This window comes from Orycteropus afer, unplaced genomic scaffold (assembly GCF_000298275.1).
Source record: "Orycteropus afer afer isolate SDZICR_OR568_19922 unplaced genomic scaffold, OryAfe1.0 scaffold00283, whole genome shotgun sequence".
Lineage (NCBI taxonomy): Eukaryota > Metazoa > Chordata > Mammalia > Tubulidentata > Orycteropodidae > Orycteropus > Orycteropus afer.
The window spans coordinates 2906442-2930849 of NW_006921870.1; the positions used below are offsets into that span (position 1 = coordinate 2906442).

Genomic DNA, 24408 nt, shown 5'->3' on the forward strand with positions numbered 1-24408 from the left:
GGTTCCTGGCTTTTATTCCCTTTCTACTGCTCTTCCGGCCTGCTACTCAAGGCAAGAGTAGAGTACTTTTAGTCTGGGGTAGTTTTTATCAACCTTTATTATCCAGCCCTACCCTCCCACCCAGGAGCCTTTTTAGACATCTTTTTTTTCCAAGTCACCTCCTCCGCAAGAAATTTTAATGCCATAGATACACTGTATATCTGTTTATGTGTTATATGTATATCTCTGGGCTTTATACATAAAAAGAGTAAACCCCATCCCCCAACTAGCTCTTACCTCCTTTTCGATGATTTTGCTCCTGTTGAGAATGTATGTTGTTGTTGTTATGTGCCGTCAAGTCAGACCGACTCATAGCGACCCCTCCTTGGGTTGCCGAGGCAGTATCACTACGCCAGTAGATTGCCCAACCTTCCTTCCGAGGAGGAGTGGCTGGTGGGGTTGAACCGCCAGCCTTCTGGTTAGCAGTCAAGTGCCTTAGGCACTATGCTACCAGAGCTCCAGTTGAGAATGTATAGAGCTAAGTTTTTCTCCACTACTGACACACTACCCTTCTGAATACTGTACCCAATGCCCTGTGTATTGTGAGGCTTTCCACTTTGCCTTGTGTGAATGCTAACAAGTCTGCACCTTTGAGAGCTACAAGAATTCTTTTGCCTGCTCCTTTTGGGTGGCTCTTTTCTTGGCTTTGGGTAGTTTTCCCATATACGTGCACTGATTGGTATTCTACTAAAGACTTGAGGCACCCTCTTCAAGGCTAGCTCTCTATATACAGTTTCCTCTTTGGTGATCTGCCCTGTGAATTCCAGACACTTTGGCCTCCCCTTACTCTGCTGAACTGTGTCTGGGTTTCCCTTCCTGCCCTACAGTTTAGAAACACTTTGGGGAGTAAGTTGGAGCTTCTGTAGGACTCACTTCATCCCCTCCCCCTTTGGAATCATTGTCCTGTTATTCCTGTTATACAGTGTTTATAAACTGTTTCATATATTTTTTTCTAGTTTTTTAAAATTTTTTCAGGTAGGACGTTAAATGTAGTCCTATTACTTCATCTTGGCAGAGAGCAGAAGGCTCCCATAATCCTGGTTTCTTAAAAGTCACCCAATGTACTATACAACTAAATCATTCCACTTTTAAGTAAGACCCAAGGTAATTAAAAACATTCATACAAAGTCTTGAATAAGACTATCCATAAAAGTTTTATTTCTAAGAGCAAAGAACCCAAAACTACTCAATTGTTTGAGGTGAGTAGATAAATTATCTTGATACATCCATAAAGTGGAGTATTGAGCAGTAACTAAAAAGTAATGAACCCCCAAAGGCAGACTCTTCTCTGCCCCTGCCCTCCCCAGGAAAGGTTCCTCTGCCTGTCACTGCCAACTCTGCCGCAGGGCCCCTTCTAGGCCTGTTGCTACTGGCTTTGCCATTGAGCTGCTTCTGGGCCTCTCATTGTCTTCAGTGTTATAACCCTTGTCCCATGTCACAGCTCTTTTAAGAGGTTCCTTGTTCCCTGCCCCCCCCCCTTCCTGCTGCTTCCCTTCTTGGTTCTTTCTGTCTCTCAGCCTCCGTGGGGCATGTAATCAGGAGGGACCAGTTCCTGGAGAAGGACATCATGCTTGGTAAAATTAGCAAAAAAAGACCCTCAGTGAGATAGATTGACACAGTTTGCAACAGTGAGCTGAAATAGTAGTGATTGTGAGAATGACGCAGACTGGGCAGTGTTTGATTCTTGTATGTAGGATTGTTATGAATCAGAACCGACTGAACAGCACCTAACAACACAAGGCAAAAGGGCGTATAAAGGAGCGTGTTTTATCATAGTATGCTGTGTGGTTCCATTTATATGAAATTCTCATAAAAACTATAGTGACAAAAAGCAGATTGTTGTTGCCTAGGGATAGAGGTAGAAGGAAGGATTGATTTACAAAGAAGTATGAAGCAACTTGTGTGTGTAACAGAAATAGTTTTTTTTATCTTGATTGTGGTAATGGTTTCAGAAGTGAACACATATGTCAGAACTCTGTATACTTCAAATATATGTAATTTGTAGTATGTTAATTTTATATAAAACCAAAAACCAAACTCACTGCTGTCAAGTTGATTCAACTCACAATGACCCCTCCTTGGTTTCCAAGGCAGTATCTCTACAGAAGTAGATTGCCCAATCTTCCTTCTGAATTTTGTATATGCATCAATAAAGTTAGTGAGCCATGTAGTGGAAAATTCACATGGGTAGGTTATGGTGATTTTTAAAATTTAGAATAGTGATGAAATTTAATTTTTTAGCAATTTAAAAAGTACTTCAACTTGATTCATACAAAAGTATACAGCTGCAAGCTAGTGACTGTGAAGTTTTGCTCTAGTGAATGTGCATGTTGGTGTTAGACTAAATTGTTCCCAGAACCTATGGACTGTGGTGAGAGAAAACATTGATTGGGAAAGCCAGATAGATCTAGCTCTAGATATTGCCTAGAATGTAGCTATCTAGCCTAAAATTTTACAGCAGTGCTGGGAGAACAGTGATGGAAATTTAGAATTTCTTAATTATTCTAGAAGGTACTGGTAATTTTTCAAATTTCAAGTTTAGTATGCCTGTAGAAACATTTACGTGAAATAAATGTTTGCTGCAGCTATACAAAATGAATACATTCATGTGACTTGCATCTAGATCAAAAAACATAACACTACCTGGGACTGGTAATTTTTAAAAATAAAATTGCTGAAGTAATTAAAGTAAAATTGAGGATATAGTGAATGACTGTGACTAGACATTTTCTAGTTTTGAAAAAGTTCTGACACTGGGATTGTAACTATATAAAAACTGTTTACTTGTGTCTGTATAAATATAGTTTATACTTTGTTTATTTTAATATATTGCCTCTTCGCAGTGGACTCTCGAAAAATTGACCTGGAGGGAAAAATACCCAATGAAACTTTAGAGAAATTGAAGAGACTAGGGCTTTTTGGAATACAGGTCCCGGAAGAATATGGTAAGTAAGGAAACAATACCCACTTGATTTGGCTGTTAACAAAGCACTCATACACAGCAGAATTACTTGTGTGTGAAAGATGGCCTTTAAATGCAGTGTGTTAAGTCTAGCTGCAAAACTGCTGGGGTTAATAAAAAAAAAAGTTAGTTGTGGGCTAAATACGGGATGGCTGACTGGTATCAGTAGACTGAGCACATGATCCACAGGGCAGAAGAGCTGTTGTTGAGCTCTGCGCTTGGATCATCTCTGGTGGAAGAGGACCAGTCTTGCAGGGAGTTTATGTTCTCTGGTTCCTATGGATGGTGAAGGGCCTGTGTGATTGACCTCAAAGCTGCATTGGGTGATTTCAATGTCTTCTCCGTTCTATAAAGCCTTTGAATTTCTTAGAGCAATTTTTCTTAGAGCAGCTAGCACTTTATGGTGGAGGGAGAACAGTATGGTAAGGGCTTACTCAGGCTTCAGGGCCCGCCAGACCTGCCTTCTCACTCTAGTGTCATCAGGAGATGCAGAGGTCAGCTTCAGGGAACATGACACCAGGTAGAAGGAGATAGACAGTGTGAGCCCCTTCAAGCAGAGTCCTTTGTCCCTTTAACTCTTCCCTTATATCTTTAAGGCCCCAAGTGAAAGATCTTACCTTTCTCCCCATGATCCTACTTTAATTCTGCCTCATTAGATTTGGTCAGTCACTACAGTTTCTCTCTCTTTTGCTTGATCTGGAGTTGGTCATTGAGGTGTGGGGACTAAACGTCATAAGGCAAGAAGTTGGGGAGGAGATTGAAAATCTTTCAGAGGAACAGAATACAATCATGCACACACACCTCCTTTATTTTCGCTCTCAGACCCTTTTGTCATAAAATGTGACTCTGGGCTCTACAACTTTCACTCTGCACCCTCTTCTATCAGACTCCTTCCTGTGTTCCAAGCCTTTGTTGAAATTACTTTCAAGTTTGTTCAGTTAAGGTCATGGTGTTTGGGGGAGACAGCTGCAGGGGATACCCTGTACTCTGTCTTCTTTACAAATGGTGCCCTCTTGAGTTGAGCATTACAACAGCTCCAAGAGCAATACCCAGACCCCTGAGTTCAGGGCTTAGCTCTGCTACTTGCTGGCCACATGACATTAGACCACACATTGTCATTTGTGAAATGGACATTGGGCCACCAAGCTACCACTGGACGATTGTGAATATTAAATGCAAAATACTCAAGTATAGTAGTGCAAAGAGGGGAAGGAGGCCACATGTTCTGACCTCCTCTAATCCCACAAGAGGAAGGCAGAATCACCATCAATAGCGCAAGACCTATTCCGCCAGGCCAGACATGCTGCCTCCCTCCAGCCCTTTCACCAACCGTTCCTCCCAAAGCACCCACCACCTCTCTCCTGGGTTCGATAATTTGCTGCAGTGGCCACATAGAGCTCACAGATTATGAGGTTTATTAGGGAAGCACCACAGGCTACAATTCAAGTTCAGGAAAAAATGCTCGGCCTCTCTCCCAGCCCTCCGTCTCTCAGCCAGCAGTCTCTCACAGTCCCTTTCCCAGCAGTGCTGGTCCCTCGGTGTATCACTCAGCAATGCTTGTCTCTTGCATCTCTTTCCCAGCAACGCTTGTCTCAGAAACCCGTGTCTCTTTCAGCAGCACGTCTTCCTCAACCAGCAGTCAGAGAGAGTTCTGCCTCTAGGAGGCCTCGTTTTGAGCCTGGCAGGGTGGTCAAACTAGCCAATCACAGCATCAGAACTATAAGCACTTGAGAGAGAGTGGGCACCTCCCAAAACATTGTATTGTGCCACGCCCAACAGAAATACTCCAGGTGGACAACTTCAGCAATCAGGAGCTCCTCAGTTGCTCATAGAAAATCCCACCTTGGAGTTTACAAAGACTTATGGGTAGAAAAGCCACACTAAGTAATTTACTACACCACAGGTAGAGTTTCATTTTTCCTCCTAATCTTTTGTCTTTGTATTTCTTGTGCAGTAATTCCCAGCTGTGGGTGATTATGCCTTGGGAGACGGGGGAGGGAATGTATTTAGCAATGTCTGGAGACATTTTTCTGTTTCATAACCACAGGTCAGATGTGCTTCTGCCATTTTCTGAGTAGAAGTTAGAGTTGCTGCTAAACCTCCCACAGTGTACAGGGCAGCCCCCATGACAGAATTATCTGGCCCAAAATGTCAGTTGTGCCAAGACTGGGTCCACTAGATACTGGGGAGTGGGATACTGTATACTGTAGCTGTTCTGTTTAGAAGAAATATATCTGTGATAGGTATTCGTAATGTTATGGTTTAGTGTGTGTCTAGGTATTTTTTATATTAAAATACATATTTCTATATATGCTTATATGCCTAGAAAAAGTCTAAAAGGATGTATAGACAAATGCTATATCCAAGTGATAAGATTATGGATGATTTTTGTTTTCTTTGTACCTGTATTGTGATTTTTTTTTTCTTAGCAGTGCTAATCAGAGAAAAACACTTAAGCTGTTGGCCTTGTGGGAGGGATTTTGGGTTGAACTATAATTAAAACTGGTCTGTTTCTTCTCCTAGGTGGCCTGGGCCTCTCCAACACCATGTATGCACGGTTAGGGGAAATCATTGCCCTGGATGCGTCTATTGCTGTGACCCTGGCAGCACACCAGGCTATAGGCCTCAAGGTTAAGTGTCTGGGGTTTCTCTTTGATGCATTCTTTGATGCAGCTGAGGCAGGAAGCTTGCTTACTTTTATAAGGAAGTTATTGACTTGTTATTACAGGGTTCTGGAGGAGAGCCCAGCCTAGTCTTGGATTTTCTGTCTGTAGCCCCATCACTCCTCACATGTGTACACCCTCTTTCTAGCTACCCAAGACAACCCTTAGTCCTTGTGCATATGCTCTCCACTTGCCCAAAGAGCAGTGGCCTTTTGATCATACTGTCCCCTCTCTGAATTCTCCTCCCTTTGACTTATTCATCCTTCAGGGTCTAGGTCAGCTGCCACTGCTTCATGGAGGCTTCCTTCACCTTGGACTAGAAACAGGCCTTCCCTCTGAACTCTCAAGTCAGTTGGGGCCCTGAGTGTAGTCTCCCTGGTGTTTGTACACATATCTTCTTCCTCCCATTTGGCCTGGAGCATTCAGGGGCAGGGAAGGTTAGTGGCTTGTTTAAAGTTCTACAGCTCTTCGTAACATACCCATTACTCAGGTTATTTCTGCCCAATGTAGAGTTCACTGATAACTGAATGAGCAACATGCTCCGCTTCCTTACCCTAGGGAATATATGTACTAGACATAGTCATTTGTGTAAAGAATAGACTATCCACTGGCATTGCCTGGGAAGGGGGGTGGGACAGTCCTGACATTGACTGAACACCTTTATGCGAAGCATGGTTCTGGCACTCTCCTGTATTCTCATTTTATCATCCAGACCACTTTTCCAGAGATAGGATTTTCCCCAGTTTGTACATATTGATAATGGAGACTTAGGCCACTCCTTGCTTAAAGCCACACAGCTAGGAAGTAGAGGAACTATAGGAAAATCTGGCTCTCTCTGACTCCAATGGTCTGCTGATCCTCCAGGCCCTCACTGCCCTGGTGTATGCCCTCTAGTGTGGGTTTCTTAGCAGCCTGTCTCACTGTGTTCCCCACTGCTTCCTCTTTCTTACCTGAGGCTTCCATTTGAGTTCATGGTATATTTTTCTCTGACTTGAAGTAAATATTATTTTAGAAGAGGAGACTTTTTGTTTTGTTAAATCTTTATTGTGATTTGGATGAAAGTTTACAGAGCAAATTCATTTTCCATACAGCAGTTCACATATACTTTGTCTCATGACATTGACTGCAGTTTCCCACAGTACAGCAGCTCTTTTCTCACTTCCTCCCCATAGTTACCTCTTCCCTGTGTCCTTCCTTCCTGTGCACTCCTGCCCCCCAAGCTGTCTCCGTGTGCATATACTACCCTTCTATTCTTCCATGATTGGTCTTTCCAAGGAATGTATCTAACTAAGGTAAATGTTCAGCTCATATGCCTGTCTTTTGTTTGGCTGGCAGCCACAGGAGTGGGTTCAATTCCAGACCTGAGGGGCCATAGTCTCAGTGGTTCCATCAGGCTCTATCAGACCAGCAAACTTGGTCCTTTTTCCTTTTTTTTTTAATGATTTTGAGTTTTGTTCCACATTGTTCTCCCACTCTGTCCAGGATCTCCTACATAGATCCCCCTCCAAGTGGTTGACAGTGGTAGCCGGGCACCCTCTAGTTCTAGAAGAGGAGATGTTTTGTGAGCACATTTGACATTTTCTTCTCTCTCCACAAGGAGCTCTGGTGGTACAGTGGTCAAAGTACTTGCCTGCTAACCAAAAGGTTGGTGGTTTGAACTCACCAGCTGTTCCGTAGAAGAAAGATGAAGCAGTCTGCGTCTATAAAGATTTATAGTCTTGGAAACCCTACGGGGCAGTTTTATTCTGTCTTATAGGATCGCTATGAGTTGGAATTGATTCAGTGGCAGTGGATTTGATTTTTGGGTTTGTCTCTGCACAGCTGAAATTGGTCTCTCTCTGTTTTGTTTAGGGGATCATCATGACAGGCAATGAGGAACAGAAGACCAAATACTTGCCCAGACTGGCATCGGGGGAGCATATTGCAGCCTTCTGCCTTACAGAGCCAGCCAGGTCTGCCCCTTGGCTGGAAATGTCACATGAAAACAACTTTTGTCTTCTAAGACTCCCTGGGGCAAGGAGCTATTGTTTTATTAAATAGATGGCTTCTATTTTTTCTCTCTGAAATCTCCCAGAGTCAACTCAAGAGCTTTTTTTTGACAGCCTTCATGTTCTCTATCTTTACCTTTTTTTCTCTGTCCCAGTCAGTCTTACAAATGAGATTGTGTACCTGACAGCACCTATTAAATAACATTTTTTGTTTGTTTGTGATGGCACGTTGACGTATGATAACGCACCCAAGCTTCAAAGCAACTTTCCAAGTATGTAGAGTAGGCAGTATTGTTCTCATTTTACTGATTAGGAACTGAGGTTCTGTGACGTTATGTAATTAGCCCAGCTAGGAAATTAGCACAGCTAGGAAATAGTAGTGGATAGGACTTAGGACTTCTGATGTTCAGTCCTTTACTTGGACCACACTCCATCCTGGTTCCCCTCACATAGATACCCGAGAACTATGCTGCACAGAGGATTTATTATTGGTAGCTGATTGGATGTTGGAATTGTGAGAGTTTTTTTTCCTAAAAGATGGGAACTTACTGGTGTTCTTTATTTTGCTTCTCTTTCTCAACCACTAAGGGCAGTATGTGAGTTGGCTTTAGATACCTCACGTTGCTAATTTAAAAAACCCAAGTGCTTTCCCATTTAGATCTTTTCAGCATTGTCTCCTGATCCTAATAAAATTTTGGTACTATAGATTTGGAGGGGCATCTCCACTTCTGCTTTTCTGATCAGTTTCCATCCCACTTGATTGAGCTTCTCCCTCTTGGGGTACCTGAATTCATCCTTGCAAGGAGCTCACATGAGCCTGTTAGGTGCTCAGATGCACACATCTCTGTGTTTAAACCTAAGCCAGGGTTATGTTCATTGTCACTTCTTCTACCTGATGTCTTAAAGCAGAAGTTGCCAAATCCATCCCACTACCTGTTTTGGTAAATAAAGTTTTATTGGTACATACCCATTTTGTTTATAAATTGCCTACAGCAGCTTTCATGCAACAGTGGCCGCACTGAGTAGTTGAGAAAGACATCCTATATAGCCTGCAAAGCTATGTTTACTATCTGGCCCTTTATTTTAAAAGATTTGCCAGCCCCTGTATTAAGACCTTCATTTTCAGGACCTCAAAACCATTCATATTTATTCCCAGCTTTATTTCCCTCAAGCATGTGTTTCTGTCCCTGCAGTGGGAGTGATGCTGCATCTATCCAGACTAGAGCCACGTTAAGTGAAGATAAGAAGCACTATATCCTCAACGGCTCCAAGGTAGGGCCTGCTCAGAATTTCAGTCATGGTCCTAGTTACCATTTATAATGAGCACCTGCCATGCACCAGGAATGAGAAGATGCACATATCACCACCTGACTATCCTGTGGGGTACATGGCACTTCCTGCTGCTATTGTACCAACTACTTCCTTGAACTGCTGCATGGGTTTATTTATTTATTATCATTATACAGAATTTCAGATCTATAGAAGTATAATGACCTTCATGTCCCCCTGTGGACTCCATCTTCTGATCAAACAGGCTTGGATTCTCCAGAGCCAAGAGCTTTACATGTCTGGCCTGAAGTTTGATAGGTAGCTGGAGTCCCTATGAGAAGCTGGAGCTCCAATGTACCCCATAGTAAGTTTGGTTTTCTCCAGAGTTCTTTCTCTTTCTTTCCTCAGATCTGGATCACCAATGGAGGACTGGCTGATATTTTTACCGTGTTTGCAAAGACACAGATTGTTGATTCCAACAGTTTGATAAAAGACAAAATCACAGCATTCATAGTAGAAAGAAACTTTGGTGGAGTCACTAACGGGAAACCTGAGGATAAGCTAGGCATTCGTGGCTCTAACAGTAAGCCTATGTGTGTAGGGGTGTGTGTGTGTGAGAGAGACAAAGAGAGAGTATGTAAGAGAGTACTCCCAAATATCAAACTAAAATGGGATTTAAATAGTTTTTGTTTCATTTAAACATATTAGCAGAATCAAATTAAGACTCTACAAATGTCTTTGGTGGCAAATGCAGATGAGCTCATTGAAATGGACTCATTATTTCAATAAGCATTTCTCATGGATCTTTCAGTGCATTGGGCATTAGTGATTTCAAGGTAAGGGAAACACTCCTAGTGTTATGGAGCTCAGCCTTGTAAGATAAGCAGTCATAGACTCCCAAAAGGGTTAGTAGGATATCCTAGGTAGAAATTCTATAGGAAGCTCCCTGTCTTTCCTACTGGAACCTCCTTCCTCTTATACACCCTTCTCCACACCCAAGTCCAACTATAGCCCCTGAATCACTTGAACTAGTATCCTGTAAGAAGTCCTTGATCTGCCCTGTGCTGCTTGTTCATGGGTTTGTCTCTTGGGTCTTCCAGTTCAGGTTAGAGTGTCTGAGTGGAGGTGGCTGCAATGCTGCCCTGTGTACTTCCAGAGCCTACTCCTGTGTGCCACCTCCTCTTTGGGAATGCTCGTTCTGGATAGTGCTGTTTGCAGCTCATGTGCTCTGTGGGGTCAGAGGATTCTGAGCTCTATTTAGAAGCTGTGTGCTCCTGAACAGCTAATTAACTCTCTGTGCTTCAGTTTCCTCAGGTAAACAAAGGGCTGGTGGGAGGGTAATAACAGAACCATCTGTGGACAAAAGCATGGAATGGTAAGATGTGTTTAAAATGCTTAGTGTACCTGTAACACTACAATGTTAGCTGCTGCCATTAATAGTGCTACTACTCCTACTAGTGCTGCTTATTGAGTACCTACTGAGAATATTCTAGCAGGAGAAGGAGCATATTCAAAGGCCTTAACATAAGAAAGAGTTTGGCATATTGATGGGAAAAGGTAGCCAGAGGACTGGCGTGTAGGGAGGAAGCAGGGCTACCATGCAGCACTCCAGCAGCAGTACCCCCATGAAAGTCTGAGTAAGTGGTACTCCTGGAATTGTGCAGTGCAGTGGCAGTGGACCAGAAGGTAGTGGCACAACATGAGATCTGATAGGGAGGCAGGATCCTACCCATATCTGGAGGCCTGTGAAAGAACAAGGGCCTTTAGGAGAAAGGTCTGGTCCTGTAGCCAGTGTATTTCACAACCAAGTTATTTGGGTACATTTGTAATAGTGTAAGAAAAGATCAGTAGACCCAGGTTGCACATACCTGGCTTGGCTATTCTGGAGCCATGATCATCTCTATTCTAAGCCTCCCTTTCTTCTTGTGTAAATTGCTAGAAGCTACTGTGCTTACATAACATGCATAAACACTTTTTTAACAGAAGATACAATAACAAATTCCTGTTATTTCACAGCCTCCTAAAACATGGCTACCCCTTTCCCCTCACCCTCTGCCACTTTTGGCCCTTGCTGACTGCATTTCATTCACACTGGCTTCTCTTTGTTTCTCCAGCATGGCAACGTCTCCTTCATTTTTAGGGTCTATTAGTCACCTACTGCTTCAGTAATGCTGCCTGACAAACCACCTTAGAGCTCGGATTACAACAATAAGCATTTATTTTTCTCTCATAGGTCCATGGGTTGGCTGAGGCAGCCTGCTTTAGGCTGTGGCTGGGGTCAGGGCTACCTGTGGGTTTTCTTTGTTCTTTACTGTCCTGCAGCATGATCTTCCTGTGGCAAATCACAGAAGCACAAGTGACCAAGCCAAATCTCAAAAGCACATTGAAGGCCTCTGCTCTTGTTAGGTTTGCTGTGTCCAGTGCCAAAGCAAGTCCAGGCCCAGCATCAGTGGGCAGGGATAGGGAAGTTGACTCCTTCCCAACAGGGTAGGGTACTACAGAGTTACATTGCGAGGGGATGGATGTAATAAAGTAGAATTAATATTCCCATCTACCCAGAAGCCCTAGAAAATACTGCTCAAGTGTTCTTTCTGGGGCTTTTTACATGACTGGTTCCTTATCATCAAGACTTCTGAAATGTCACCTTTGAAAGATCTGACATAAGCACTTAGGTTTCTCCCACCTCCATTTCTCTCTATCACCATGCCCTATTTATTTCATCTATTACTCTTACTACAGTATTGTATCATCTTGTTTATAGTTTATCTCCCTAACCAAAATATGAACAACTCCACAGGGATGGAACCTTTCTGTCTTTCTGTGCTCTCCTAGCAGTAGGTGTCAGGTGAATGAATGAATGATCTGCATGGCATGCATACAGGTCAAATGTAGAATAGTTTGCATTTGTCAGATTAAGTCTTAAATTTCATGTGTTTCAGCTTGTGAAGTCCATTTTGAAAACACCAAGGTGCCCATTGAAAATGTCCTTGGAGAAGTAGGAGGTGGATTTAAGGTGAGTTCCTGGTAGCAGCCCCTCGTGAGTGCTGGGCAGTTTCATGGGTCCAGCTTATTGGTCTCAGCTCCCTGTTTGTAGCAGCCCAGCCTGTGCTTTGCACATGACCCATGATTCTCCTCTGGAAAGTCGGCAGTATGAGGAATAGGAAGATTGATTTGCTTCCAGAAGAGGGTGTGTATGCTTATAATTAGGAATCTTCCTTAATCTCTGACTCCTCATTTATCTCCACTAAGGGATAGGATCCCTTTTTTAGGGTAGAAAGAAAAGAGGCCAGAGAGCTTTGGAAAGCTCCAAGTGAGCACTCAGCTCTGGGTCTTAGGCCCTGTCCTAATGTGTTTTTCTTCCTGGAGTCAGATTTATTGTTATTTTTTATTTAGAGATAATTCATATAATATAAAGTTCATCATTTTGTGTGTACATTTAATTGCACACTTTAGTGGTATTTAGTATATTCACTGTATGTGTGAACCATCACCATGTGTGAACCATGTGGAATAACCATCACCACTGTTGAATTCCCGAACATTTCCATCATCCCAGAAGCAAATGCCATGAGTACTAATGTCATCCTCTCCCCATCTCTACTATTTTCTGTCTCTATGGATTTACCTATTCTGCACATTTCATATAAATAGAGTCATACAGTATGTGGCCTTTTTGTGTTTGGCTTCTTTTACTCAGCATAATGTTTTCACGGTTCATCTGTGTTGTAGTATGTGTCAGTGCTTTATTCCTTTTCATGGCTGAATAATAATCCATTATATAAATATACTATGTTTTATATATTCATTCATCAACTGGTGGACATACAGGTTGTTTCTATTTTTTGGCTGTTATGAATAATACTGCTATGAACATTCATGTACAAGTTTTTGTGTGGACATTTTTTCAGTTCATTCAGGTACATACTTAGGAACATTGGTGAGTCATTCGATAATTGTGTTTAATCTGTTATCATTAGGTGCCATCATATTAGTTCTGACTCATAACGACCCTATGTGCAGTAGAATGAAACAGTGCCTGGTGCTGCACCATGCTCACAGTTGTTTGAGCCCATTGTTGAAGCCGTTGTCAGGCTGTCTCATTAAGGGTCTTCCCTTTTTTGTTGACCTTCTGTGTTATCACACAATGTCCTTCTCCAGGGACTGGTTCCTCTAGTACATGAAATGATGTGTTACCATCCTCACTTCTAAAGGACTATTCTGGGTGTATTTCTTCCAAGACAGATTTGTTGCTTCTTCCAGCAGTCCATGGTATATTCAGTATTCTTCACCAACGTCGTAATTCAAATGCATTAATTCTTCTTCAGTTTTCCTTACTCATTGTTCAGCTTTCACATGCATATGAGGTGATTGAAAATGCCATTGCTTGGGTCAGATGTCTCAAGGTGACATCTTTGCTTTTTAACACTTTAAAGAAATCTTTTGCAGCAGATTTGCCCAATGCAATCTGTCATTTGATTTCTTGACTGCTGCTTCCATGGGCATTGACTGTTGATCCAAGTAAAATGAAATCCGTGACAACTTCAATCATTTTTCCATTTATCATGATGTTGCCTGTTGGTCCAGTTGTGAGGATTTTTGTCTTCTGTATGTTAAGTTGTAATTCATACTGAGGGCTGTAGTCTTTGATCTTCATCAGTAAGTGCTTCAAGTCATCTTCACTTTCAGCAAGGAAAGTCATGTCATTTGCATATTGCAGGTTGTTAATGAGTCTTCCTCCAATCTTGATGCTGTGCTCTTCTTCATATAGTTCAGCTTCTCAGTTATTTGCTCAGCATACAGATTGAGTAAGTATAGTGAAAGGATAGAACCCTGACACACACCTTTCCTGATTTTAAAACCACGCCCCTTTTTTGTTATTGGTGGGATTGCTTGAATGTTAAAAAGTATTTGCTAAAATGGCAAGGAGGCCACATGTTCTGACCTCCTCTAATCCCACAAGAGGAAGACAGAATTACCATCAATAGCTCAAGGCCTATTCCTGCGAGGCCAGACATGCTGCCTCTCTCCAGCCCTTTCTCCAACCGTTCTCCCAAAGCACCCACCACCTCTCTCCTGGGTTCGATAATTCACTGCAGTGGCCACGCGGAACTCACAGATTATGGGATTTATTAGGGAAACACCAGGCAACAATTCCAGTTCAGGAAAAATGCTCAGTATCTCTCTCAGCCCACCGTCTCTCAGCCAGGTCTCTCACAGTCTTACCCCCAGCAGTGCATATCCCTTGTTGTCTTACTCAGCAATGCGTGTCTCTTGCGTCTCTTTCCCAGCAGCACATGTCTCTTTCAGCAGCACATCTTCCTCAACTAGCAGTCAGAGAGAGTTCTGCCTCTAGGAGGCCTCCTTTTGAGCCCAGCAGAGTGGTCAAACTAGCCAATCATAGCATCAGAACTCTAAGCACTTGTGAGCCAGCTTCCCATAATAACATTGTGTTGTGCCACGCCCAACAGAAATAACCCAGGTGGATAACATTTACAATCAGGAGCTCCTCAGTTGCTCATTCCACCACTGAGTTTACAATGACTTATGGGTAGAAAAGCCATACTGAGTAATTTACTACTCTGCAGTATTACACAATCAAGTGACTGTTCCAGAGATCATAAAATGATAAAAGGGCAGTGTAAGTCAAATGAAAGGTGTTTTCCCTCTGGGATAGTCAGAAGATTTTATCATTTGTCAGAGCTCTTAAGAAAATGAACAGACAGGTAAACGCTAACTGACACACAAACCCTATTGAAAGAATGAATTTTATCTTTGCTTCCAGTAAAACTGAGATCTAGAATGTAGTTGTGAAAATTGTCAAAGGGACCTGTTTTGTGATACGGAAGGTGATAAAGCCCTCCTGTAGACTTAGAAAGGCTAGAGGAATGTTTAAGTAAGAAGGTAAGTAATTGAGCCTATGAGTCCTTCTTCAGATAGGGCTTTGATCCTCAGGGAATGAGGCCTAATGTTAAATCCTTTATCCTTCTTGTTTCTTAAGTGAAATTAAGGATAATAAACTATGAAGGGGTATGAGCTGGATTTTAAAACCCATTTAGAAGAGGCAAGTTAATAGGAATAAGTGTGGGAAAATTGTTTCCTCCTTTATAGTCCCTGGCATGTTGAAATGGGCCAGTGGCATCCCATATCTGAAGGTAGTCTGCAGTTTGGGAAGTTAAAAGGAATGAAGACCTCACTTGATTCTTAGATTCCTGTGAGGAAACTGGCCACACATACTATACCCCTGTACCAACCCTTGCCCTCCCCCAACTAGATTTTGTATCTCACATTATGGTGTGACTTAACCAAGCTTTCCTGCCACCCTCACTGTGGCTGAGGTGGGTGAAGCACCTAGGGTGTAGGGCCTCTAGTCCCGTGCTTTACCTGCCACAGTCCCAGCCTCCTCAGATGGGAGGCAGTTCGAATCTAGGCTTACAATTCCCAGGAGTTTGGAGCAGTTGTTTCTAGCCTCTTCAACCTATATAGAATGTTTTGAGAAATTCTCCCATTTATGTTTCTAATAAGTAACCATTCATACTATTTAGTCCACAAAAAAAAAAAAAAGCCAAACTCACTGGTTGAGTTGGTCCCGACTCATAGTGACCCCTCCTTGGGTTTCCGAGGCAGTATCTCTATAGGAATAGATTGCCCAGTCTTCCTTCCGAGGAGTGGCTGGTGGGTTTCAATTGCCAGCCTTCTGGTTAGCAGTCACATGCATTAGGCACTATGCCAAATCATTTGCATGTTTTATTAATCCAAGGCACATATAACCTAGCATTCAATGAGAAGCAGTAGGACAGTTGAAGTTGAGCTTTAAGAACAGCTCTGGAGTCCATAGGCCATCTTGGGCTGAGCAGAGATTTGGCAGGTCAGACTCTGCTTGCAAAGGCTTACCTTAGTGTGAGGGGTTGGGAGCCCTCTGAGGAAACCCACTGCTATTGAGTTAATTCCAACTCATAGCCTATAGGACAGAGTAGAACTTCTCCCATTGGATTCCCAAGGTTGTAAGTTTTTACAGAAGCAGACTGCCTCATCTTTCCTCTCAGAGCAGCTGATGGGTTTGAACCACTGACCTTTTGGTTAGCAGCCAAATGCTTTAACCACTGTGCCATTAGAGCTCCTTGCCCTCTAAGGAGACTGGTGTAAAGATCTTATGACTGGGTCTGGACGCTACATGCTACTCCTGGGAAAGATGTAGCTGTTGATTGCCTCAAGGCCTCACACATACCATTCCTTGGCCTGGTATGTCTTTCCTTTTCTAGCTGGCTTATATACCCAGCTCAAGTTTGGGATGCCTTTGCTAATCAGCATTGCCTCTTCCCATACCAAAAGACAAATACCCAATCACCCATTCTCATTGGACTTTGTATACTCCCCCTTTAGTCTGCCATCACTCACCTGTTACCCTGCTGCATAATGGCCCTTTTGGTCTGCACCACCAAGAGGGAAGTGTGTGTGAATCTGTATAATCTAGCATTTATGAAGCAGTATGTGTACCCAGGTACTCAGCAATGGTGCCTGTTCTCATCATAAGCTACTCAGAGTCCTCATTAGTAGGACAGGACAATATAAAAAGAGCAGGGTAACTGACAAAGTGAACAGGACATTATTTTGGGAATTTTAAAGTGGGAGCATGTTGCTGTTTGAACATTGCTTAGTTCAATGGGATTGTCTCAGTGTAAGGAGGCTGGTTCAGTGAATAGAGAACACAGGCTTGGGTGGTATGCAGATGCTTGCAGTGTGACCTGGGGAGAGTCACTTTACCACTCTGAACCTTAGGTTCTTTGTAAAGTGAGGATCCAGACCCTGAAAAAGCATAAGTTGTTTGCAGCTTGTACACAGCTAATCTTAATTTGTATTTATAATCCATTCCCTCTGAGGAATAAGAATTGATGTGTTCTCTTGGAATAATGTCCAGTGCATTTTTGGGCATTGACTCCAAGGATGTTTATGAAAGCCACAACAGTGATTGAATCACCTTGTTTTGAGGAATTGAAACTACTTTCTTCCATCCCAGAGGCAGACAGGATGATTAATTCTGCCCAGATACTGGCACAAACCTCTCTAGGCTTCCTTTTTGTTTTCAAGAAACCTGGTAGACGTAGACTGTTGTGATCTGTTATCTCTGCTTTCCTCAGTAGTCTTTGGCTTTCTTCGACCCAATAGGAGGTGACAGAACACTAAGGACAGGAGTCCACAGTGTACCTTCTGCTCTCTCTGCAGGTGGCCATGAACATTCTCAACAGTGGGCGCTTCAGCATGGGCAGCATTGTAGCCGGCATGCTCAAGAAAGTGATTGGTAGGTAAATTAGGGCTGGAGCAGCACAATCCTACTCCTGCCCTGCTCCATTCTGGGTTGTTCTGCTATTCCCTGTGAGCTGGCGATCAGAGCTAACAGGTGGCCTAGCTCAGGTTTGGGTTCTAGACTGTGACTGCCCAGGCCTAGTTTAGACCCGAGAGTGTTCTCAGTCTACCCTCAAATGTTCACTCCTCCTATGTCAGCATTCGTATTTACCCACACACACTGGATAAGGGGAGGGAAGATGGGTATTCTGTCAGGTGGAAAGGGGTTGCTACTCTGACTACTAGAACAGAGCTACTTAGTGAACTGAGCCACACACTGGAAGAACATTAGCTCTAATTCTTGGAAATTGCTTTCAGTTGAGGATCCTCATTTTATAGGTGACTCTTTAGAGTTATACAGTGATTGAGTAGTGGAGTCAGGTTTGAGGCCGAGACCCCAGTGTCCCGATCTTTCCTTTGTTAAGATACATGAAACTTAGATTTTCCTTTGCCAGTGAATTTAAAACAGCCTTATGGGGGTTTTGTTTGGCAGGAAAGATGATCATCACTGTCTTAGCTTGGGGAAGTGGCTATGGGGAAATGTAGATGACAGGGCTAACTGAAGGGCTTTGCACTGGGAACGGCATGCTACTGGGTGCTTTATAAATCCCTGCTTGGTACCAGGTTCTGGCACAGCCTCACAGTTCAAGGCAAGGTGGGGGCATGAAGGCTTCATTTGGTATTCTTACCCCTATTTTTTTAGATGAGGAAACTGAGGCTCAGAGAGGTTAAGTGATTTTGCTCAAGGCCATGCACCTGGCCCTAAAAGCTTACAGAGCCTGACCTCTCTGGGCCTCTGCTGCCTTGTCTGGGCAACTCTCCTCAGTTCAAGAGTTTTGTGAACGTTACTGGTCAGCCTGTCTTCCAAAACTTTTACCAAGATCCAGAAGGCTCAGTGTGTGGAACATGGGTGACTGTCTGCCCCATCAGCCCATCATGGGTATCAGTCTGTAATTGGATCATGGATGTGAAAGCATTAGGAGAATGCAGTAGTGGTGGTGGTAGGGGTACTAATGACTGGGTGTGAGGTGCCATGCTCACTTGATGCTAAGCTTTGAGACACTGCATATTCACAGCTACACACTTTGAAGGCACAACTTGTGTTCTCAAAGCTGATGGCTCTACTTTGGGGATATAAAAACAATGACACAGATATGAGCCTGCTCCTTCTTCTAGCTAGGGCACTTATGTGCTCCTTGCTTTGTGCTAGGCTCCTAATAGCTTCTGTATGATTTTATCATGATGGCAATGCTGGGGGTAGGTGGTATTGTCTGCATCTTACAAGGGAATAGAGGGTAGAATAGCTTGGCCCAAGGTACCACGCTGGCAGGAAAATGTGCCAGGTTTTAAATCTGTGTCTGACCCTACAGACTCGGAGCTCCAGCTGCTCTCCATTGCCTGTATACACAAACCAGGAGTGGACAGACCTTGGACCCAAATAAGCTGGAATGGACGTTGTCTTGGTTCTCTAGTGCTGGTATAACAGAAATACCACAAGTGGGTGGCTTTAACAAACCAAATTTGTTCTTTTACAGTTTAGGAGGCTAGAAGTCTGAGTTAAGAGTGCCAGCTCTATGGGCTAGGTGAAGGCCTCTTGACCTTGGGTTTCAGTTCTGCCTCCTGCTCCAGGCTTGCTGGAGCTGGAGGCTTTTTCTGACTCATGCAGCTGCTGGCTGCTGAGGCTGACGGACCCAAGATTGACAGGTAAATACAGCATAGTCCCAAGATCAGGCAACAACATGGTAGAACACTGTTTCAAATCCAGGAACAATCCCAAGATTGGCAGGCAACATGGCAGGCCCCTGAGATGAAGACTCAGCCAAGTGCAGGATCCAGATGTGCCAAAAAACTAGAGCCCTTTCCCAACGTTACATAGTATATACCAGAAGCAGGCCGCACCCCAAAGGCAACTCCCCTTCCACTAATTAAGGTCTCAGAGCAGATTCCCCATGGAGTTGATTTTCTTTTTTCTACATGTACAATTTAATGACATTGATTACATTGTTTGGGTTGTGTAACCATTATCACCCCCCTTTTCTGTGTTGTTCCTCCCCCATTAACATAAACTCAGTGCCCCCTAAATTTCCTATCTTTGAAGTTGTTGTCAATTCCATTCCATATAGATAGTTCTTAAAAGAGTGTAATGCTCAAGGGATTATTATTATTATTATTATTATTTTTATTATTAGTTACAGTATTCTGTTTTAAGATGACTTCAGGGGATATTTTTGATTTAAATATTCTCTCAGGGCAGTAGTTTCAGGGGCTCAGCCATCCTTCCCGGTGGAGTTGATTAGACCATATCCAGTCTCACCATGGGGAATAACTATATTCACTTGCTCAGCCGCTCAAAACCCTGGCTGGACCAGCCAAGTGGACACACAACCTTAACTACCACAGATGTGCTCTGTCTCCTTCAGGGCATTTGATCTCATAGTTTCCACCTGAGCATTTGAAGAGTAATGATGACAGCCTTCAGAAATCATTTTAAAATTTATACTTTTTAACAACTCTGTTGTTCAGAAATGACTGCTGAATATGCCTGCACAAGGAAACAGTTCAACAAGAATCTCAGTGAATTTGGATTAATTCAGGTATGGAAGGTTCTGAGAGTTGTATTTGTTTCACCATGAGGACTTGAAGAGTCGGCTTTTTTGGTGTCTGTCCTCGTGGCTGCTTACCATGCAGTGACTTGTGAGAAACACTGGATAAGGCTTTATTTCATGTGATTTACTTTCATTAATGCCTGGGTTTGGTTGGTCAGTGAGGCTTCTGATTTACTTGTCTTCTTTACTGGGCACTTTTTATTCACAGCACATACAGATGGCTTCTAGATTGTGTTTTTTTCTGAACTTTCCAGGAGAAGTTTGCCTTGATGGCTCAGAAGGCTTATGTAATGGAAAGTATGGCCTACCTCACTGCGGGGCTGCTGGACCGGCCAGGGCTTCCCGACTGCTCCGTTGAGGCTGCTGCAGTGAAGGTAATCCCAGCATAACCATAGAGCCAGCACCTGAGAGAAACTTTGAGGACCGCTCCCTAGTTTCCTTTGAAACCCACAATGTTCTTTACTGTCTTCTTCTATTAGTTAATAGGTCAGCTAGTAATTGATCCAGTAGTTATGATGCCCCCATCTAGTGCCAGTGGTCTAGACATAGGCATGCCCCTATGATGTAGGTTGGGGGGGGGCAGGATAACACAGGAGGAACAGTGAAATATGGAACTCAGCTGGGGCAAGTTTATAGGACTGGTCAGTGTTTCCCCAGTGTGATTTTTGATGAAATTTTCACTGGTCTATAAAAAAAGAGAAAATATAGACAGTGTAACTTCACATTAAGGAGCTCTGGGACACAATGGTTAAATGCTTGGCTGTTAACCAAAAGTTTGGTGGTTCAAACCCACCTACCTGCTTTGTGGGACAGAGATGTGGCAATCTGCTCTTGTAAAGATTACAGCCTAGGAAAAAGCCTATGGGGCAGTTCTACTCTGTCACATAGGGTCACTGTGCGTCGGAATTGACTCAATAGCACCCAACAGCAACTTCATATCAGTAGAAGATGGTAACTGCACTATCTTGGAAAGGACTCTTACTCTGGGCTTATATAGCCATTGACTTTTTGGTATCAAAACTTCCTTTTATGGAATATTTAGTTGAGGTGGATATTAGTTTCGTGATGTTTTTGTTTTATTTGAGAGGGGCTGTTTTGTTTTGTTTCAGCTATAATAAAAGTGATAGCCAGCCTGATTTGGGAAATATAAGTGAGAACTCGTGTAAGGTTGCGGGGGGTGTGGATTGTTCGTTCTATTCTGGTGGTTCCTGTGGGTAAGGTGGCAAAGCCATTGTAATATAGTTTTTCTATAACTCCGTCTGCCCACCTGCTATTCTTGGGATCATGGATGCGGAGGTGTAATCTCATGGTTTTAGTGAAAAATGTTCCAGAGTAATCTCCGGAACTATGTATTCTGCATGACCAATAATAACATCCACCATAGGTTGAGGAACTTTGGTTACATTTGGGATCAGATTGGTCGTATGTAAAACAGAGATAGGGGAAATTACTGGGGAACACTGATTTGGGGGAAATGGGTATTTCTAGTGCTGTCATATTTGTTGGTGGGTAGTCTGCCTGGCCAATATGTTGCGGGGAGTTTTGTCCCTCCCAGACTGTAAATCTCCAGACATGGTTGGGTGGGAGTTCAGTATTGAGATTGGATGTGGGTTCAGTATTAGTGAGGGTCAGGAGGACGAGGGGTCCGATTAAGATGGAGCTTAGTCAGACCCAGCATTTGGCATGTATAGGAATCATGATTTGTCTGGGCCCTTTTGGTATGGGAGAGGTGGTGCCATGAGGGGTCACCCAGGAGTTTTACTGCCGTGGGGGTGGTTAAGATGACAGTATGTGGTCCAGTCCAGTGAGGTTTCAGTGGCTCTGGGTGTAAAGTTTTCAGAAGCACTGCGTCTCTGGGTTGTAGGTGAGTTGCTGTTGGTGGTCCTGGAGGATTGGTCTCTAAGGGTTGTGGTAGATACCTGTCTGCATATTCTCGCAGTAGCTGCCTAAGGAGAGAAAGGTACGGGAGATAGGAAGCTAGGAGAGGAGGTTGCATGGGTAAATTATGGTTCATGAGGAAAGGTCAGCTGTACATTAGTTCAAAAGGGCTGAGAAAGGTTGGTGCTTTGGGAGTTGCTCTTATGCGTGCTAAGGCAAAGGGAAGGAGGTCTATCCAAGATTTACAGAGCTCTAAGGAGAGTTTGGTAAGGGGAGTTTTGATAAGGCCATTGGCTCTTTCGATTTTAGCTGATGATTGAGGTCGATAGGAGATATGGAGGTGCCAGTGGATCCCTAGGGAGGAGAAGACTTGTTGGGTAATCTGTGAAACAAAAGCTGGCCCGTTGTCTGACTGTATGGAGGATGGTAGTCCAAACCAAGGGATGATGTGAGTTATTAAGATACTGGCTGCTGTAGCTGCAGTTTAATTCTTTGTGGGGAAGGCTTCCAGCCACCCGGTTAGGGTGTCTATAAGTGTGAAAAGGTATTTGAAAGACTTGTGAGACAGCGTATGAGTGAAATCGATTTGCCAGTCCTGACCAGGTAGATGCCCTCTCATCTGATGAGTGGGGAAGGTTGGTTTAAGGTTTCCCTGGGGATTTGTGGATATACAAACAGTACAGGTGGAACAGACAGATTCAATAGAGGTGTTGAGTAAAGGCGATATGAAAAGAGGTTGTAGGAAATGTTTCAGGGCTTTGGTTCCTTTGTGGAGGAAATCATGAATCATATGGACAAGGGACTCTACTTGGGAGTCAGGAAGGATGAGTCTGTTATGAAGAAAGAGCCATCCTTTGGGGGAGCAAGTCCCTCCTTTTTTTGTCCAGTGTGTCAATTCTTCAGGGGGGTACTGCGGATGTGTGGAGGGAAGTGAGAGGAACAGGATGGGGGTTGGTGGGTTCGGAGAGTCTCTGGTGAGGTTTTGGGCTGTGGAATCTGCTTTGTTGTTGCCTTGGGTGACTAAGGAAGTGTCTGTTTGATGTCCTTTACAATGTATGATAGCTACTTTGGATGGTAGTTGGAGGGCATTTAGGAGTTGGAGAATGAGTTTGGCGTTGATTATGGGGGAACCTTTGGCTGTTAGAAACCCTCGTTGTTCCTGTATAGGGTCATGACAGTGTGCTATAAGGAATGCATACTTGGAATCCGTGTAAATGTTAGCCACTTGTCCCTTTGCTAACTGTAAGGCTCTGGTGAGGGCGACTAGTTCGGCTTTCTGAGATGAAGTGCCTTCAGGGAGGTGTGGGCTTCTACAATGTCAGTCAGGGTGACAACGGCATATGCTGCCCTACGTTGTCCATGGGATTCTACGGCCGAGCTGCTGTCAACAAAGAAGGTGATATCTGGGTGAGTTAAGGGCTGGTCAGATAAGGAGTTCGGAGAAGTAGGTAAGGTGTCTAGAATTTCTGTGCAAGAGTGGGAGTGCGGTGGGTCATGGGTTGGTAGCAGTGTGGCTGGGTTAAGGGGTGGAGACTGGGCCAAGTGAATGTTGGGATTCTCGATAAAGGTAAGGTGGAAGAGTTGGAGGCAAGATGGGGATAGGAGGGAAAGGGAACGGTGGGATAAAAGGTCTTTTATTCTGTATGAGGAAAATACATGAAGAGGGCGATGGAGGGTTAGTTTGAATGCTTCCTGTGTAAGAACTGCCGCTGCCACTAGTGCTTTTAAGCAGGGTTGCTATCCTCATATTGTGGGATCTAGACACTTGGATAGGTAGGCTACTGGGGAGGGGAAGGGATCGTGAGGTTGGGTAAGAACTCCCAGAGCCATCCCTTGGCACTCATTGGTGAATAAAGAAAAAGGTTTGGTAGGACTGGGGAGATGAAGAGGTTGAGATTGTAAAAGGTGATTTTTCAGGGTGGTGAAGGCGGCCTTAATGAGTTGTGATGATTGAAGGGGACCAATTGGTGTGTCCTTGGCTGCATTGTAGAGGGGCTTAGCCAGAAAGGAAAAGTTAGGGATCCAGTGTCTAAAGAACCCAACTAGTCCGAGGAATGATAGGATTTGGTTGGCAGAGGTAGGGGGTAGCAGGTCTCGTATTACTTGCTTTCTATCCAGGGTGAGTTCCTGGGTGATGGGTGTTAGTTTAAGGCCAAGGTAAATGACAGAGGGAGTAGATAACTGGACTTTAGAGGGTGAAACCTGGTACCCCTTTTTTGCTAGGAAGTTTAGAAGAGTGGCGGTGTGTGTAGTCGAATGTTCTAAAGAGGGGCTACATAGGAGAAGGTCATCGACATATTGTAAGAGAACGGATTGGGAGAGGTCTAGTAGGTCTCTGGCCAGTGCCTGTCTGAAGTGAGTTGGACTATCCCTGAATCCTTGTGGGAGGACAGTCCATGTGAGCTGGGAGGAGGTGTGCTTGTCGGGATCTTCCCAAGTGAAGGCAAAAAGGTTGTAACACTTGGGGTCTAAGGGGATTGTGAAAAAGGCGTCCTTGAGATCTAAAACAGAAAAATGAGTGGTAGTATAGGGGGAATATTGGACAGTAAGGTGCAAGGGTTAGGGACAATGGGATGCAGGGGGAACTATGGCATTGTTAATAAGACAAAGGTCTTGGTCTAGTCAGTAGGACCCATTAGGTTTCTTTACTGATAAAATAGGGG

General features: G+C 43.7%; 1 protein-coding gene across 1 annotated transcript in view; it reads left to right on the forward strand.

Annotated features, from left to right (window-relative positions):
• Positions 1-24408, forward strand: part of ACAD9 (acyl-CoA dehydrogenase family member 9) — a 69148-nt gene that overhangs the window by 31152 nt on the left and 13588 nt on the right. The window contains exons 3-11 of the mRNA XM_007950627.1: positions 2883-2984; positions 5525-5631; positions 7516-7616; positions 8846-8924; positions 9330-9504; positions 11861-11934; positions 17142-17217; positions 19785-19855; positions 20122-20241. Coding sequence (XP_007948818.1) covers positions 2883-2984; positions 5525-5631; positions 7516-7616; positions 8846-8924; positions 9330-9504; positions 11861-11934; positions 17142-17217; positions 19785-19855; positions 20122-20241 — 905 coding nt within the window. The remainder of the gene's footprint in view (positions 1-2882; positions 2985-5524; positions 5632-7515; positions 7617-8845; positions 8925-9329; positions 9505-11860; positions 11935-17141; positions 17218-19784; positions 19856-20121; positions 20242-24408) is intronic.